This window comes from Cyrtonyx montezumae, unplaced genomic scaffold, assembly GCF_038088225.1.
Source record: "Cyrtonyx montezumae isolate F1298 unplaced genomic scaffold, pur_monq_1.0 scaffold_39, whole genome shotgun sequence".
Taxonomy (NCBI): domain Eukaryota; kingdom Metazoa; phylum Chordata; class Aves; order Galliformes; family Odontophoridae; genus Cyrtonyx; species Cyrtonyx montezumae.
Window position 1 is genome coordinate 1,039,960 of NW_027072044.1, and position 16,693 is coordinate 1,056,652.

The window sequence follows — 16,693 nt, forward strand, 5'->3', positions numbered from 1 at the left end:
CGGCGTTTTGTGTCACTCTGAGCCAGGGAAGGACAGGTTGCTGTGGTTGACAGAGGCACTCGATCCGTTTCTGAGTAGAAAATAACGGGTTTGTTGCTGTTGTTGCTCAATATTCTCGATTTTTTTTTGCAGTGTCGCTCCATCACAGCTGTGTTCCACCACGGAGGAGCTCATCTGTCCAAACTTCCTTCCAACTTTGGCCCGGAGTTCATACAGTTTATTTACATACAATTTCTCCTCCATCTGTGTATAAAACACAATGCACAGCAGCGCACTGCTGAATTCATCACACCATTTCTATGAGCAGTTATCATTTTTCTGCCTTCATGAACAGCAGCAGAATGACATTTGTACTCAGTGCACTGTGTTTTCTTATCTAAAAGAAGTGTTTTTTGTTCTTTGCTTTCATGGCTGGAGTCATTAAGCACAGCCCTGCTGCCCTGAGGCCTCAGATATTCGCCGCCTTCCACTGAGGACAACGGAGCCACTTCCGCGTTTAGGCGCGCATGCGTGTTACCCGGTGGAGGACCGAAAACCATCGATGTCGGAGGACTGGTAGCACAGAGCGGCCAGAGCAGAACGGCCCATTTGCCGCGGTTCCGCGCGCATGCGCAGTACACTTCGGAGGACTCGTGACTATAGATATTGGAGGACTGGCGGCGTAGAGCGGTCAGAGCAGATTAATGCTGGCGCCGCGCTTCCGGGCGCATGCGCAGTACGACACTGAAGACAAATGGAGTGGGGCTGTCGTTCCTCCTCTGAGTTTTGGGACGGAAGATGGGAACCGATGCGACCCGGGCGGTCCTTCCCCGCCCGACGCTGCCTCTCGTTTTGGAGCAGTGCTGCCCCACGGGGGCGGTAGCGGTGGGCACAGCAGATGGGGAAGGGACCGGGATTGAAGAGCCGCATGACAGAACAGAGGGCTGTGATGGGGAAGCACTCCCCGGAGTCCCGACACGCGTGGATGGAGCCCCACTGCACCCCGTGGGCTCTGCACTGAGCCCTAGAGGTCCTCTGGGCTGCTGTGACAGGTCCTGGCAGCACGCAGGATGGAGGAAAACGCGATCCAGGAGGGCTTCCTTCCGCTGCACGGAGCTATGACCTCTCAGTCTCCAAAAATTCCCAAGACAGTTTTCCTGCTCGCTTTCAAATTAGGTTTTTAATTAAATAAATAACGGCGAGGGGCCTTTCAAGGCAGTATCACTTCACAGTGTAGGGCATGAGGGTGGGAGGGGGAAGAGTCCAGCACTGGGAGCATCTCAAAGTGAATGTGCTTTGTAAGTAGGGGAAAAAAAAAACCAACAAAATCAAATCCCCTCCCCCTGTGACTCCCCTCCCCGTCCCAGCCCTTTCCACCCCTCTCCCTTAAAAGTGATGTGGACAAAGCGCCGTGCTCCTGTTGACAACGTTGAAAGACCCCATGCGAATCTGTAAACAACACTGAATAATATAAATAAGAGACACTTCTGCCTCCTCCAGCCTCTGCTCTCCTTTCATCGGGGCTTGAAACAAACCGAAGAAAAAATAAGCTTCAGGAAAAACTAAAAACCTTCTTGGCTGATAGAGAGGAGAAGCTGAGGCCTGGCCCTCCCCCTGGAGGGCTGCAGCTGCTGAGGTCCCCTCCTCTCCTTCCAGCCAAGGAGTTTCCTCTCTCCCCCAGAAAGGGGGAATCACAGCCTGGGAAGTTCCACTTTGGAGCTGGCACTTGGATTTGCTTTCCATTTCCAGCAGCTGGGTGCAGCCAGAGACCTCTGTTTTACCATATGTGGTTTGCAGAGCAATGCCCGGTCACAAGAGCACTGTGTCAGGATCCTGGCACAGCTCAGCACTGCCTGGGACTGAACCAACACACTGCTGGCACAGGGGAACAGGTCTGGGGCTCCGAAGGTGAGAGATGAGGTCTGACCCTAAGCCACCCCTCAAAGCTGTCTGGCACTGTCTCCATGCTCCCTCCTCCCCGGGCCAGGTACAACGAGGACCCAGGCCAATAGCTTTAAGTCATCTTCCAAATCCACTGGCAACAGAAGCAACTGCAGGATCACAGCCTGAAGGCTTCCACCAATCTAAGCAAAAAAAAAAATCTTAACCCAAACCCCTTCTCAAACTCAGGAAACATCAGGAGGAAGGGAACCTCTGCACCAGAGCTCTGCCTGGCAAGTCAGCAGATAGCATTCCCTGGCATGGAAGAAGGGAATGAGAACACAAACCCTAGACCTGGCACACACCTGGGCCACCAAGCAGCCACCACAGCTCCTGCCCACCCCATCCCCTCCTCAGAACGCTGGTGGCATTACAGACATCCCTTTCCCATACAAGAATTTGGGGTGACATTTTCGAACAGAGGTGGGTGGAAAGGGGCAGGAACACCCAAAGCCATGTGCTCTCCTGCTGGGTCTCGGTGCCAGCACTGCTGCCCTACTCTGGGCACCCCGGGGGCTCGAAGTGGCAGTGAGGATGGCTGGTGCTGCTGTGGGCAATCTTCTCTGATTCCAGTGAGAAACGGGGGCTGAAAGCTGTCACCCTCCCAGGATGCACACACATCCATGCCCCATTTGATACTGCTGCTCCACTGCAGGTGGTGGGGGCAGCAGGTGGCAGCTGCCCTGTGCTGGCACCTTCTGCTTCTCCACATTCACAGTTCTATCTCCAGACACCGTCCAGTGTGAGGTTCAACTCAGAGATAACCACCCCCTTCCTCTACAAAGGAAGGAGGGAAAGGCTTAAGCATGCACCACACCACTGCAGCATCCCTTTCCAAGCTGTGAAGCTTTGGCCAGAGGACTGGAAGAGGTTGCACCATCACACCTGCAGCTGGTGGCAGCGTGGGCACAGGGAAATGCACACTGCAGAGAACAGCACTGTGTGCACTACCACAACCCACAGCTCAGAGCACACAAGAAGGGGAGCAGGGAGGGTGGCTTCTATTGCAACACACTACTGGTGAACAGCCAGGACTCCTCATGTTCCTTTGGCATCACCATGCTCACCTCTGCTGCTCAACAGCCCTCCAGCCCGAGCAAACTGTGCTCCAAGATGATTTCCTAAGCTCTCAGACCTTCAGACTGCATCCTCTGTCCCAGCCCTGAAGTGCCCGTGATACATCCCTGTTCTCAAAACATCTCTTCACTCAGACTGTCCCATCGGGGGCAGAGGGCACTTCCCCTGTACTGAGGGCAGGGATTTTCCCAACAGCCTGGCGTTACCTGGGGTAACACACGGTCAATGAAATGGGGGTTGTGGGCCTCCCCCCCCTCCCTCTCTCAAGCCAACCACCAGCTTTGCATGATTGTGTCAGAACACGCTGGAGAAGAAATGTGTTTGGTTTCACTGTAGCCTTGGATCAAGGAAGATGGAAAGATGGATTCTGACCAAGAGCTCCAAACTGTCCCTACAGAACAGCGGAAGTTCCAGGATTTCACTCAGTCAGGTCCAAGTCCTTGCTGGGTCCGTGACAGGTTCATGTGACTGAAAACTCTCACTGTGACAAAGGCTCTGACCGAGCCACGGGTGCTGAGCAGGCCTGATGAGCAGTCAGGAAACTATTTACATCTCCAATGCCAATGAGGCCAAAATCTGTGACCGATAAGGACACTTGCGCAGGGGCCACCACTGCCTCTGGGTCTCTGTCCAAATCCACAGGGTCAGCAATTAAAGGCAAACCCTCATTAATGTCTGCAGGGAGAGTGAAGTCCATGCTTATCGTCTCACCAGAGCTTTGTAACGTCTCCTGCTTCTCTGCTAGTCCTGGTCCTGCTGGTGGCAAAGCAAAGAGCCCCGTGTCCGAGGGGGTGACAGTATGCCGTGTGCAGGAAGCAGAGATGGTGCCCGAGGAGGTCTCCTCTGCAGGGTCAAAGGAACAATTTGTCTCTGAAGGAGTGCTGCACTCGTAGCCCTGTCCAGATTCACTCATGCTGCCCAGGCTGCAGGCTGTGCTCTCCACGCTCAGGGGCTCTGCGTGCAGCAAAGGAGGGAAATGTAAGGGTCTGATAAAAATCCCATCTAAATCCCATCCCCTCGAGCATACACCCCATGGCAGGTGCCAACACAAAGCCCTTCTCTGTGGTAGGACTGATGGAGAGAGGGAATGAAGCCAGTTCAGTCTCTCTGAGTCTCCTCACAGCTCTGAAGGCAGTTCACAGGTCCAGCCTGACTTCTAGTGCATCAACTCAGCCTCTGGAGAACACACCTGTGCACATTACCTAAAGCAGGTGCATTGGGAACAACTGCCTGCTGCAGGTGGCCACAGTCAGTGCAAATTCTCCTGCTTTGGGAATGCCACGGGCCATTCCTCTGCATCCAAAGTGGGACCAACTGTAAACCAACTCTAGAAAAGTCAGTACTCATCAACGCAGAGACAGCCAAGTTTCCTTTACACGCACTGAGCTCTGAAAGCACACTGATAAGATACAGCAAAAAGAGCAACTGCTGGATAATGGCAAAAGGAGAAAGGCAAAGGAGGGTCCAGCTGCTGAGTGAGGGAGAGGAGTTGTTCCCAGGGCAGACAGAAAGGAAGGAAGTTACCTGTGCTCTCAATTGCTAGCTGGTCTTGGCCAAAGTGAGAGTCCAGGCAGCTGGTGGCAGAGGGAATGGGTGGGGAGCTCCGGGAGCGACTGGTGTTTTCTACCTCACCCCCATCCAAATCATTGTCAGTGTAATCCCTGTGGGGAAAAGCAGACGGTACTGAGACCTCCCACAAACCAGAGAGATGTAGGCAGGGCAGATCTGGATCAAAACCCACCAACAAATAAAGCAACAGGGCTGCAGAGGCCTCACAAAAAGGAACGTGCACCAGGTGTGCAGAATGCAGCTCAGGTTCTGGCATGGAGGCAATCACAATTACAATCACAATTAAGACAGTGGGGATTCCACTTAAATATTTTGTTTTGACCTTTTAAAGCATTTCAGCTTCAACCTTTTAGAAGAGCATTTGCTGTAATAAACGCACGTTTCGAAGTGAAGAATTTGCCTCAAAGGGGAAATGAGTTAATTCACCTCCACATCAGAGATGGAGTATTTTTACACGTAGAAAAAACCTGCTCCCAAAATTTCATCCCTCTGAATTACTCCTCGAGATCAGCCCTGAATCCCTGACCCTAACCTCTCTCATGAATGCATTTATATGAAAAAAGCGAGCAGTTTTCTGGCACGAATAAGTCCAGATCCAAGCACATACAGCAGCAGTGGGATATATTCTGAGAACAGGCCACGTGCTCCCACCCCCAAAAACCTTTCCAGAGCAGACAGCACAGTCTTTAGAGCGGAGGTGCTTTGCAGCAGGGATCTCCACAGTATTACTAATTTTAGTGTGAGAATATTCCACGCACGTGGCTCCAGGGTGGAGGACGTACTTCTTCCTTCCTAAACGAGTCTGCTGAGTGAAGTAGTCGTAGCGCTCGGACTTTTTCCACATGTAGTAGTACTCCACACACTCTCCCACTGACCGGGTACGGACCTGAGAAGAAACGTGGCAGTGAGCATGCCAAGCATCCAGATGTGCCTCACAAAGCGAGAGATCACTCATTTTTTATCAGCACAGAAAGTATTACTACGGTCACATCTACACTGCAGAACAGAAGCAGATGCTGAGATTTCCAAGGTGGTCATCAGCCAGAGAAGGAACTCCCCACGGTGCACAATTGTTCTTGCAGACCCCAAGGTGTGCTCACACACTGTAATGTTTGTGCAGTAGCACACTTAAGATCAAGAGAGCAAACCTGCATCCACTCTCACTGGCCAGAGTCAACATGTCCGCAGTGAATCAGTGGCAGAACTGGACTCTCTGGTTTTGCCAACTCCCAGCACAGCAGCATATGTCCTGGGGCCCAGTCCTCCCTACGACAGCAACTCTCATCCTAGAGGACCCCAGGGGACTTTACAAAACATCCACATGCTCAACTCACTCATTCACAGAAGGTACTGCAAGGGCTGAGAGTTTGGAAAGAACTTTTGAGACTCCAGAAAGGGCTAATCAGTAATTAACTGACATCACTCATGCAGGCCAGTGTTGTTTGTAACTTCTCCCACCTGGAAAATAAGGCAGAGCAGGGCAGTGAACAGCCCATCACCTGCTAGCATGAGTCAACACAAAGCCTGGGGATGGAACAGTCCTGAACTTCCTGCCTCAGCTAGGGCTCAAGATACACTTCTGTCTCATTCCCTTTGCCTCCGAGTGATGCAGGGGTGAACATCCTTACCTTGTTTGCCTGGATGAGATGAAAGTTTTTCCCATGGACCCTGAAGCCATGTTCAAAATTTCTACATTCTTCTTCACTCCAGGCACAAAGCTCATCTACAGAAAAAACAGAGGAATTGGAGAAAAATGTACAGAAGCCAGGAAGACTTCTACATACCTTGACTGGTAGAATCCAGACAGGGGGTTCTCACCTCTGATAACCTTCACATTGAACCGTAGCCTCCGTAATGCCTCTTCTGCATTGAAGTTGCACTTAACCAGCTCATACAACGCCTAGGGCACAAAAGAAAGTGACTGACAGCATGTGTGAGAGAAACATACCACATACGGACCTCCTTATGCCTCACATCTGTCTTGTAAGACTTATTTTTCCCAGGAGCCACTTTGCCACTAGCCCCAGCTTGGCTACCAGCACGGATTATTCCACTTTTCGTTTTCACAGCACTGCATTACAAACCTTAGGACTGAAAAGATGCATTTCTACCAGCAGCCTAGAGATTACTGGCGTGCTTCCATGTTTCTACAGCTGCTGGGCTAGCTCAGGGGAAACACAACTGCTCTGAAGTTTCTTCAGAAGCTTCACCCTCTGCTGGCTTAAAAGAAAAAGACAGAGAACTTACAGAGGACAGAACCAAAATGATGGTCATGCTGCAAGCTCTGTCTCAGAGATTTTGCAAAGGCAGGATGAAGAGCCTCCTAAGACTGCACCTGAGAGGCAGCCTCACTTATTCAAGAAGCAGGAGGAGCAGATCACAGGAGGGAGGCCCCAGTCTTTTAAGAGAGCCTCATTCAGGACCTCTGAGGGAACACTGCACCACTATGCCAGAATTTCTTTCTTTATAGTCTCTGGCTGCAGGGGTTTACCTGTTCGTTGTCTTTCACCATCTCTCCTTCTGGCAGGCTGCTGCTAGACAGCTCGTCCCACCGCCGCTTCACTGCACGGTATAGGAACTCTTCCACCTCTCTTTCAGGTAGGATGTTTGGGTCCCAAAGCAGCTGATCTTCATTTTCATAGGCTAACAGAAAAAGCACTGAAATCAGCTAATCGAAGAATCCTGTTGCTTTTGAGAAACAATCAGCATGGACGTGAAAAGCAGAGAGAGGAGAAGAAAGAAAATCTTTGCTTGGACTGCAGGCTGGCACTAGAGATAGCAGCCATCTGTCTGAAGGTGCTGTGTTTTCCCCTCCTGATTTTGGAGGCAGATAAGTTTAACACTGCTTATACCCCTTCCAGAGCCCCAAGCACAGGCTTGACTTGTTTCCACTTCTTCTCAAGGGTTGTCTGATGAGTTTTTTGTTACCATGTTCTCTGTTGCTTTCACTCATTAATCCTGGCAACTTAAAAGCCACAGGTTGTAAGTTTCCACGTGCAGCAAACAAAAGGATGAGGAAGCAAAGGCAGCTTTGAGCTATAAGTCTGGCCTAGGCTCAAGACCCTCATCATCCTAGAAATAAAACCAAGCAGCTGCAAGGCTGTTCTAGCTCGTAATGCCCCTCCATGAGCTGCTCCATCTACACAAAACAGCAGCAGCACACAGCATTGCTATGTGGTTCTTGGCCCCTCCAGATTTCAAGGCTCTTAGTCCATGAGAGCATGGCACAAAGCAACGTAAACAGATGTATAAGTAAAATAAGCAGCACAGAGGAAAGCAAGAAGGGATTCATCAATAAAAAGAACCAGAAATACAGTGATTTTATTTTCTATTCAGATAAAAACGTTAGCATCCTTCATGGTTTACCTGTTCACCTATCTCTACAGGCAAAGGCATCAACTCCTGCTGTGTAAAATCAGGTCAGAGGAAGTATTGACAGGGCAGAAAACAACCCTGGGTAGATCTACTGCCAGCTTCCTCTCATTTCATGCTGATGCAAACATACAGACTATACGAAACAGGCACTAAACCCGTGGTACAGAAGGCTGAGAGCACCATAAGCTTTTTCCACTCCTTTAACTTAAAGTCACTTAAAGCCTGCTAGGCTAAAAGAACTGGCGAGGAAATGAGTCACTTCTAAAGAGGTGCTTTTCTGTTAACTTTCTTCTTCAGAAACTCAACACACTGCTGCTAGCACTGCACTAGTTATGAGACAAGCTGCACATCAGGATGTCTGCAAACTGGGAACTGGTCAGCTCCAGGGAGTACTGAATGGAAGAAACTGTCGTTAAGATGTCAGCAGAATACATCACAGCATCTCGATTTGGCTACAGCTGAGCCCCCCTCCTCCTTACCTGTCATACCAAGCCAGTTTTCACTGAGCTTCTGTAGCTCTACTGCTAGCCAGATCCAAAGAAGCCAGTTTAAAGCTAGCTTGGGTACAGTTGTAAATTTTGGTGTTGATACTGAGAGATGCCAAGCTGAGTGACAGAACAGAACTGGTGATCCACAGCCCCACTGAATTCCCATGACAGCAGCCCTACATCCAAGCAAGACACACCAAGGAAGTTGCCTTACCTTTTTCACCGTGCCTGTTTAAGTGGAGGATGGGAACGGTGGCTTGGAACTGAGGTCCAATACTGATGTCCTGAAATACCATCACAGAGAGCTGGGTAAATGGAACAGGCTCCAAGCAGGCACTGAGTTCATTTCATTATTTAAGGACTGTGACACCACAAGGCCAGGGTACATCTGCAGTCCCCAGCGTTACCATCCCTTCTAGGGAACCCCGACTACTTTCTAAGGTAACTATTAAGGTTTACAACCAGACAGAGCATACTTGAGGGACCTTAGGCATTGACACAGTTTTAATGTTAGGCATGCAGCAAATAGCTAAGGCTGGAGATAAAAGATGTGCTAAAGGCCTCCTGCAACATTCATAACCAGGGTGAACTTGAGAGTCTGCTCCTCTCTTCCGTAAGATGGTTCCCCCTCATAAAAGCTTGCTGGGAATAGCCCAGCAAATCACTTCTTTAGGGCTACAGAATGCATTTTTGACTTACCAAGGCACAAGAGCACTTTGCATATGTGAAGCAGAGAACAGTTTCAGACAGAGATTTCAAGACCATATTAAAGAAATACTTCCAACCCATGTATGCCACTGCCTTCCTCAACACACAAAGCATTGAGCAGAAGGAAGTTAAAGCAAGAAAATTTGCTTGAGGGGTAGCACAGTGCTTTTATGTCATGTTTTCCTCAGACTCTGGGACACTGCCTCAGCTCCCTTTCTGGAAGTATTTCCATCGTTTACCTTCTTACACTCGCTGGATGGCATGGAATCCTCCTCTGACTCCTCAGCCATGGAGGAAGCACATGGAGATGAACAAGGCTCTTTGTCTTCATCAGCAAGAAAGTTGTTTGCTTTGTGGGAAAGGGAAAGGTTTGTTGTTATGAAACAGTTCATTTCTATCACTCCATGCTCTTTCTCCTTCATTTTCTGTCTTAAAGTCGCTTCCAGCTTGGTCCTCAGTGACAACTTACCCATATTTCCACTCTTCCCTTCTAAATAAGAGCATGTGCACACTTGCCACATGGGTGGTGCCAGCCAACCCTTCATTTTGCAAGGCAGCAGAAGGAATAAGATCACCTCACACTGAGCTTCTCAAGCACTCTGGCTTCATGCCTATTCCAATCTTTAGGAATATATCAGGCCCCAGTGCTACTGAATTTATTCACTTGCAGAGATGTCAGATCTTAAAGACTGTAATTGCAACAGGTAGCAGAACAGCTCTCACTTTCTCAAACTTAGAAGTTATGGCTAAAGACAACTCTCTCATGATCACAAGCATCCATCTACACTCCACATTCATGTCCAACTGATGCTGGGTGGCCCCTCCAGCACTCAGGTTTATTTGCAGCTCCCAGAAGGAACGTGGGCAAGTTTATGTCACAGAACATGGTGACAAAGTAAAGAACTAAGCCCCTGTTTGACCCTGCACGTCACATCTAAGCACAAAAGGATGATTTAGAAATGAGTAACACGTACAGCCAGGCTGGTTTGGGAATAGGTCTGATGCATCGTGGGACGTGACGGATGGAGTCAGATCATCAGCTGAAGACTGTGTCTCCTCTTCTTCCCCTGAAAGCAAATCCTTCGCTATTTGTTCCTTTTAACAACAATAAGAAAGTGAAAAATATTTTAGATTGAAAATAAATAAATAAAAGCAGGGGGAGGTGGGGGTGGGGGAAGAGAGGTCTAGAGGAAAGCACTCCTGCCCAAGGGTGGCTGCATCCACAGTTCTCCTCACCCTCCCACAGCCACAGCTTTTTCAAACACAGATTCTCGTGCTCCCCATCACCCCTAGATTATTCTCCCTTGAACCATTCCTCTAAGTGTTCAGTCTGGATTCCTACAGAAGCCAGAGACAGGTTAGCTAGCACCAAAGATCCCTGTCTATTCACAGACTCACCTTATGAGCCAAGAACTGTTAACAAAGTTCCATACAGAGTTGTTAAAGCCCTCTTTCTAAAAGCTATCTTTCCTCCACTCTCCTCTATACTCTGGATGTTCATTCCCATTTCTGCACCTGGTGTTTCTCACTGGCAGACCCCCCCCCCCTTGGCAGTGCCCATACTCCCTCTGAAAAGAGCTAGCAGACATGTAGAGCTCTAAGGCAGCACAAGCTGCAGCACAGGCCAACAGCACACACCCAAGCAGACAGATGCTCTTACCTTATCCAGGGTCATATCTGGGAGATTTGGAGTAATGTCATTGCTCTCGCTGTCCTGCTCTGAAATGGGATCAGATGCCTCATAGCCATAAAGTGCAAGCAGCTCCTCAAATGGCATTTCACTGCTCTGAGCAAGAGGAGGACAAAGCTTCATCAGGCATGGAACAATCACCGAGAACAACAGCAGCTGCAGTGAACACAGAGATATGCAGAGGCAGTCAAGGCAGCTCTGCTCTTCTGGGGGCTCTGAGTGCCTTGGGTAATGCTGCACAACAAAGAGGGCATGGACTTCCAGGACACCACAACCTGTTCTTCTCAAAGGTATGGACCAGCCAGGAACTTTCTACCCCTAAACAATACAGCCAAGGGTATTTTAAAAATATATTTATACTAGATTTTATGCCATACAGTAAAACTGTACTGATACAGAAGAGATGGAACAAATTTCTATATTATTCCTGGGCCAGACCTGAAGAGCAAGGCCCCACTGAGGCCTCCATGGGGACTACCCAATGGAGAACCACATCACCTCATCTCTGTGGTTTCTCTCCACTGTGGAATGGACACTGCATATGCTCCCAGCAGCTGATGGCTCCCTGACAAAGCGTGTGAAGGAACAGCATGCAGACAAAGACTCCATAATGTACTGCTGTCAGCTGCTGAAAGAGCAACTCCTTGCTACCCAAATTCAGATCTAACCCCACAAAGATCTTTGGTACCAGTACTGTCAAAAAAAAAATAATCCATCAGGTAATTTCCCTTCCCCTCCCTTGCTGCCTTTACCTGAGAAGCACTGAAACTCTTCTCCAGCTCTTCTAAAGACTTCTGTTTCTCCTGAATATCATCATCTTCTTCCCTTTCTTCTCGTACACCATAGTTCTGAGAAAGGATCTCTGCTAGGTTCAGTCGATGATCAGCTGAGCCCATTGACACAACTGCAGGGATTAAAAGAAGTTGGATACCAGCAACACCCTAAACCCAATCTCCAGATGCAACAAAATGTGGCGTGACCCACCTTGGTGTGAGTGCAGGAAGAGATCAGGTAGAAAAGAGCAAGAAAGGTTGGAAACAACTAGAAAAAGTCTTTCTGTGAGCACTGTATTACAAAGTCTGGTTCCCTAAACATTCAAATCTCATGACTGTTGCCCAAGTATTTGTGTTTCCTCTCTTGGCTGGACTCTCTGATGTCATAGCACCTGAATGCACACTGCAACTTTTCCTTCATTTGAGGGATTTTAAGAACAATTACTATTTACTGGGAGAACAGCAAATGGACATTTGTAGGAGCTTTGGCACCTTTAAGACTTTTCTCATCCGTTAAGTGTCATCAGAATCAACCAACTTCAACAGACGTTGGAAGAAGAAGGGGAGAAGACAAACAAATTGAACCCAGGAGCTTAAATTCCTCTGCAAATCAGACCAACAAACAGAAGGACAAACAAAGTGGATACCTGCTGCACTCTGAAGGCTGGGCTCTCCAGGACATAGGCTGTGGGCTGGGTATGGTACCACCCTCGGGCTCTGCCTGCCCACCGAGGCCTTCAAGAAAAGAGAAAGATATGGCTGAGACATCTCTTATGAATGTAACACACCTCCGGCCTCCTAACCCTGCCAGTAAAAGCAAAACCCACACAGGGTAGCACTGGAAATTGTGCTGTGCAAGAAGAGCTCTCATCAGGTGTATCAAACTGCTCTCCCAAGGCTCTGCTCGTTGGGCTCTGCACCTTCCCCTCAGTCTCTAAGTGCATGTGGTGGTGTCTTCATTTTACCTTCAGTTCTCCACTATTTACTTATCCTCTCACCAGCTTCAGACCTCACGTCTTTACGGTTTACACATTCACTTAAGTGAAGGATTTTAACCCTAAGCCACCATTCTAAACACACACAACATGCTTGTTTGAACACAGCACCTTCAGGAGCTGAGCCACTCTTTGGAGATGTAATCAGAAACTGCCATCCATCACCACGCCAGCTTCTCCCCAAGGCCTCACCACATTCAGGAGACTCAGAGGGGCCAGGCAAGAAATGCAGAGCTGGGCAGGCAGTGAAGGAGCCTGGAGAGGTGAGGTGGGAAGAAATGAGACAGGTGGACTGTGAGAACAGGCTCCTGCTTTCTTCCACTCAGTGCATGGTCAGAAGTTCATGCAGCAATACGGACTGAGGCCTGGCTAACAATCCAGGATATCTGCAGCTCCCTGGGCTGAGGGACATGGAAATGCTGTTCATCAAGTTCAGAGAGCAAGCAGGTAATTAAGTGATGCCTTTGAGCTGACTGAGAGCAGCTCATGGCAGAGGGAAGCCAGAGCACCAGTACCCCACAGTCATTGTGGACATCTTGTTGGGATCCTCAGCCACCAACCACCTCAGCTGTGCACCACTGCTCCCCACTCACGCAGGGTGAGCCAGGACATCTAGGGTGCTTCAGTGCAAGGCTCTAAAAGCTTAGAAAATAAAGGTCCAAATCAAAACTGATCCTCTAAAAGAAAGTATACACCAAAAAAGCCACCCTAGGCTTCAGTCTAAAAGGCAGATGATGTTCCCATCAAGACAAAGACCAAGAAAGAGAGCAGGCAAGGACCTGTGAAGGAGCACTGGAACTCTTGCTCCTTCTCCTGCCCAGAGCAGTGAAGTGAGGATGCCTCAATCCCAGCTGAGGTGCACGGTGAGCACCACAAATCATCATCCCCAGTGTCTGGTCATTAGCAACAGGGTAACCCCACAGGAGTGCACCCCGGCTGCAGCAGAGTGCACCATAAAGAAAAGGGAGGAGACATTTATGGGCTAACAAAAGGAGAGAGTTCAGACAACCTCCATTTTGAGAGCAGTCACGCTGGGTCACGCAGATTCGTAACTCAGGAAACTTCAATGTCTCTTTGCTGGTCCTCACTGGAATGGGACCGAGCACAAAACCCTCCTGGATAAATCCTTCAAATGGTGAATATGAGAAGGGTGTGGTCTATACTCCCTTCTGCCTCGAGTGATCTGCAGAGCTCTCTGTGCTGAGACAATGATCCATATATTGACTGCACCTCCTTCACACAGGGATCAATACGGGGCTGCACGCAAAGGATTCTGAAAACGAAGGCTGAAACTGGCAGCAGCTGAAGGGCTGCCTCAAAAGGTGTCAAGAACACTTCAGGAACGATGAGCTCTCGAATTAAAGATCACAGGCTACAACAAAGAGCAACAGTCCACGCAGCAGGATGACAACTCAGCAACTAATCACAAGTTTGTTACTCCAAAGGCAGCACTGGGGTGAGTGGGAACTGCTGTAAGTCACCATGGCATGGTCAGCACTGCTGTGTTTGGACTGAGAAAAGAAGAAACAAGGGGCAGAAGAGCAAGCAGCCCCTTTCACATTCAGATATCAAAATGTGTAAAACTGAACAATCCTTCAAATTATGATCGCTTGCGAAGAAGAGAGAGAGCAGACAAGACAGAGGAATAGGAGGGAAAAGAGGGTCTGGTTTAAATAGGTAAATAATGACAGAATATTCCTGTCTACACCAATTGCTGATGCCACGGGACACATGGTTAATCTGTGTGAAGGTGAGGAGCTGCAGTCTGACACTTCAACTGCAAACACTGGGCAGGAGGAAGGAAACACAACAGCATTTACATGTGTTGGAAAGAGAGCAGGAACACCAAGGCATCATCAAACGTTCCCAGACCACGAGCAGCTCTCAGATGGTGTTGCCTGCACTGGTGGCAGCTCTGACCCCACGGAGATGACAGCAGTTCACCACTGACAGTGAACTGTGGGGTTGCAAAACAGCTCCTTCATCCATCGGTCACTTGGGAAGAGTTATTCCCAGCAGCAGCTTTCCTTCTGTTACCCTCTGCTTATCAAGCACAGTCCATCACAGAATCACTGAACGGGTTGGGTTGGAAGGGACCTCAAAGATCACCTTGTTCCAACCCCCTGCCTCTCCCAGAAGTCACACACATGCTGAGCCATTTCCAACCTCTTCCTTGTACTTCCAGATGTTCCCAGCACGCCACTCTTCGTTCTGGACTCGGGTCGTTGAGCACATTGGACAAAGCAAGGGTCATGTCTTAGAAAACACAGAGGAAGGGCACAGACAAACCCATTTTCCATTGCAGCGCTGACTGTGAGACTGAAAATCCTTCAAACTGAAGCCACTCTTGCAAGAAAGCGAGGAAAAAGAGAGAACGTTTCTCCACTGCTGTCACTATTTCAATAACCAAAGTGATTTCCTGAGCTAGTTTAACACGTATTCTGCACTCTGTGAGAGTCAACTTGGATTCAGTCTACAAACCTCAGTGGCAGCCAGAGGAAAGCAGTACGGACAGAAACACATTTGTGCTGTAATCTATGCATCTGAAAGAGCAACACGTCCACGGAGGATGAGAAGTACAGGTCACCCCCTGCACTGTCCAGAAAGCCACTGCCCAGACCTCGTGCTGAGGTGATGCCATAGAGGAAACTCCGTGGTCCGACCTCGTGCTGTCTCCAAGGTAAAGGGATGTGTCGGCCAACATCGCAGCAACACAACAGTGCAAAGGGGAACGCAGCACTGCTCCAGAGGCCAAAAACGAATTCCGGGTGGGACAGGCAGAGAAACGCCATCCCACGGCGAACAGCGGCCGTCGCAGCGCTCCCATCGCTTCCACGTGCCGCCGTCACCCCGCGGTGCGAGGGAAACACCGGGAGATATCAGAGAGAGAGAGAGCGCAACGCGGGGACGACGTGCACGGCCTCAGCAGCAGCACCGATGTGACAGCACCGGGAGAGGCCGCGGGGTCCCAGCCCACCCCCCCCACCCGGGACAAACCCCCCCACCACGGACCCCACCAGACTGAACTCTCGCCATCTCTGCTCCGCTCTGCGCCGCCCCAGGCCCAGCCCCGCTGCTCCCAGAACCACTCCGCCGCTCAGGCCCTCACCCCCCACCCAGCCGGGCCCCGAGCCCCGCTGCTCCCCGGCCCGGAGCCGGCCCCGCTCCCCGGAGCCCGCCCGCGGGTACCCCAGCCCGGAGGGGACCAGCCCGGCCCGAGAGCGGCGCGGAAGACGCGGTCCCATCCCGGGCCGGGCCCAGCGCGATCCCACCGGCTCCGCGCTCACCTCCGCCATGGCCGGGCGCGAACGGCGGCGGAGGTTGGTGAGGGGAGGGGGGGAGGAGGCGGGGAGGGGGGGGGGGGCTCGGGCCCCGGATGCGGCGGCGGCCGCTGATTGGCTGCGTTGCCACGAGGGCGGGGGGAGCGGCGGAGGCGCGGCGGGGTCAGGGGTCAGAGGTCAGGGGGCGGTGCCGCGCGGAGCGCGGGTCGTGCGCGTCCCCGCTACACCGTGGGCCTCGATCGGAGGGGAGGGTCCGTGCGAGGAGCCCGGGGAGGATCTCAGCCTCAATCACAGCACTGTGCTAAAGGCACCGCGCTGTGTGCGGGTCCAGGGCTGCTCGGTGCAGGGCGGGCCGGGAGCGGGGCCGGCTCTGAGGCGGCTCTGAGGCCTGGCCGGTACCGGGAAGCAAAGCGTTATCCTCGGAGCGGTGCTGAGCTGAGGACCGCAGCCACAGCGCTTTGATCCGCAGCACAGAGCGGTCTCATCCAAATGAAAAAGGAGCCCTCTGCGCGGCTTTTGGATGGACTTTTACACAACCTTTTGTCCTGCTTTGTTCCTAATGTTGTGTACGGCAGGAGGTTTGTGATGTGGGGAGCAGCACTGCTGCCTGTCCTCAGGTCCGAGAGCTGTGATGTGGGCAGAGCTGCTCCTCTTCGCGGCAGCTCCAGCTGCTGAGCCCTTCCTTTGGGTTTTATCTCTGAGACCTGACCCTGTGCCCATCCCGTGAGTGTCCCATGCTCCAAACACACAGAGAATGCAGGGTAGTGGCCACAGGTTGCTGTGCAGGCCCAGGTTCACTCTGACACCTCCTTCCCCT

At 50.8% G+C, this 16,693-nt stretch overlaps 1 protein-coding gene across 3 annotated transcripts; it reads right to left on the reverse strand.

Annotated features, from left to right (window-relative positions):
* Positions 1–2,882: 2,882 nt before the first annotated feature.
* On the reverse strand, positions 2,883–12,380 carry MIER2 (MIER family member 2). Of its 3 annotated transcripts, none has more exons than XM_065745909.1 (12): positions 12,248–12,380; positions 11,580–11,731; positions 10,798–10,983; positions 10,112–10,232; positions 9,377–9,486; positions 8,644–8,713; positions 7,058–7,209; positions 6,385–6,466; positions 6,195–6,289; positions 5,349–5,452; positions 4,522–4,658; positions 2,883–3,951 (listed from the first exon to the last, which is right to left on the reverse strand). In XM_065745909.1, the coding sequence occupies exons 1-12, from the start codon at positions 12,366–12,368 to the stop codon at positions 3,476–3,478; spliced, it is 1,806 nt and encodes a 601-aa protein (XP_065601981.1). In that variant the 5' UTR covers positions 12,369–12,380; the 3' UTR covers positions 2,883–3,475. The 3 variants fall into 3 exon arrangements, with proteins under 3 accessions (XP_065601981.1, XP_065601980.1, XP_065601982.1); XM_065745908.1 differs by having other exon boundaries at positions 5,325–5,452; positions 12,248–12,379; XM_065745910.1 differs by having other exon boundaries at positions 5,325–5,452; positions 10,798–10,923; positions 12,248–12,377.
* Positions 12,381–16,693: the final 4,313 nt, after the last annotated feature.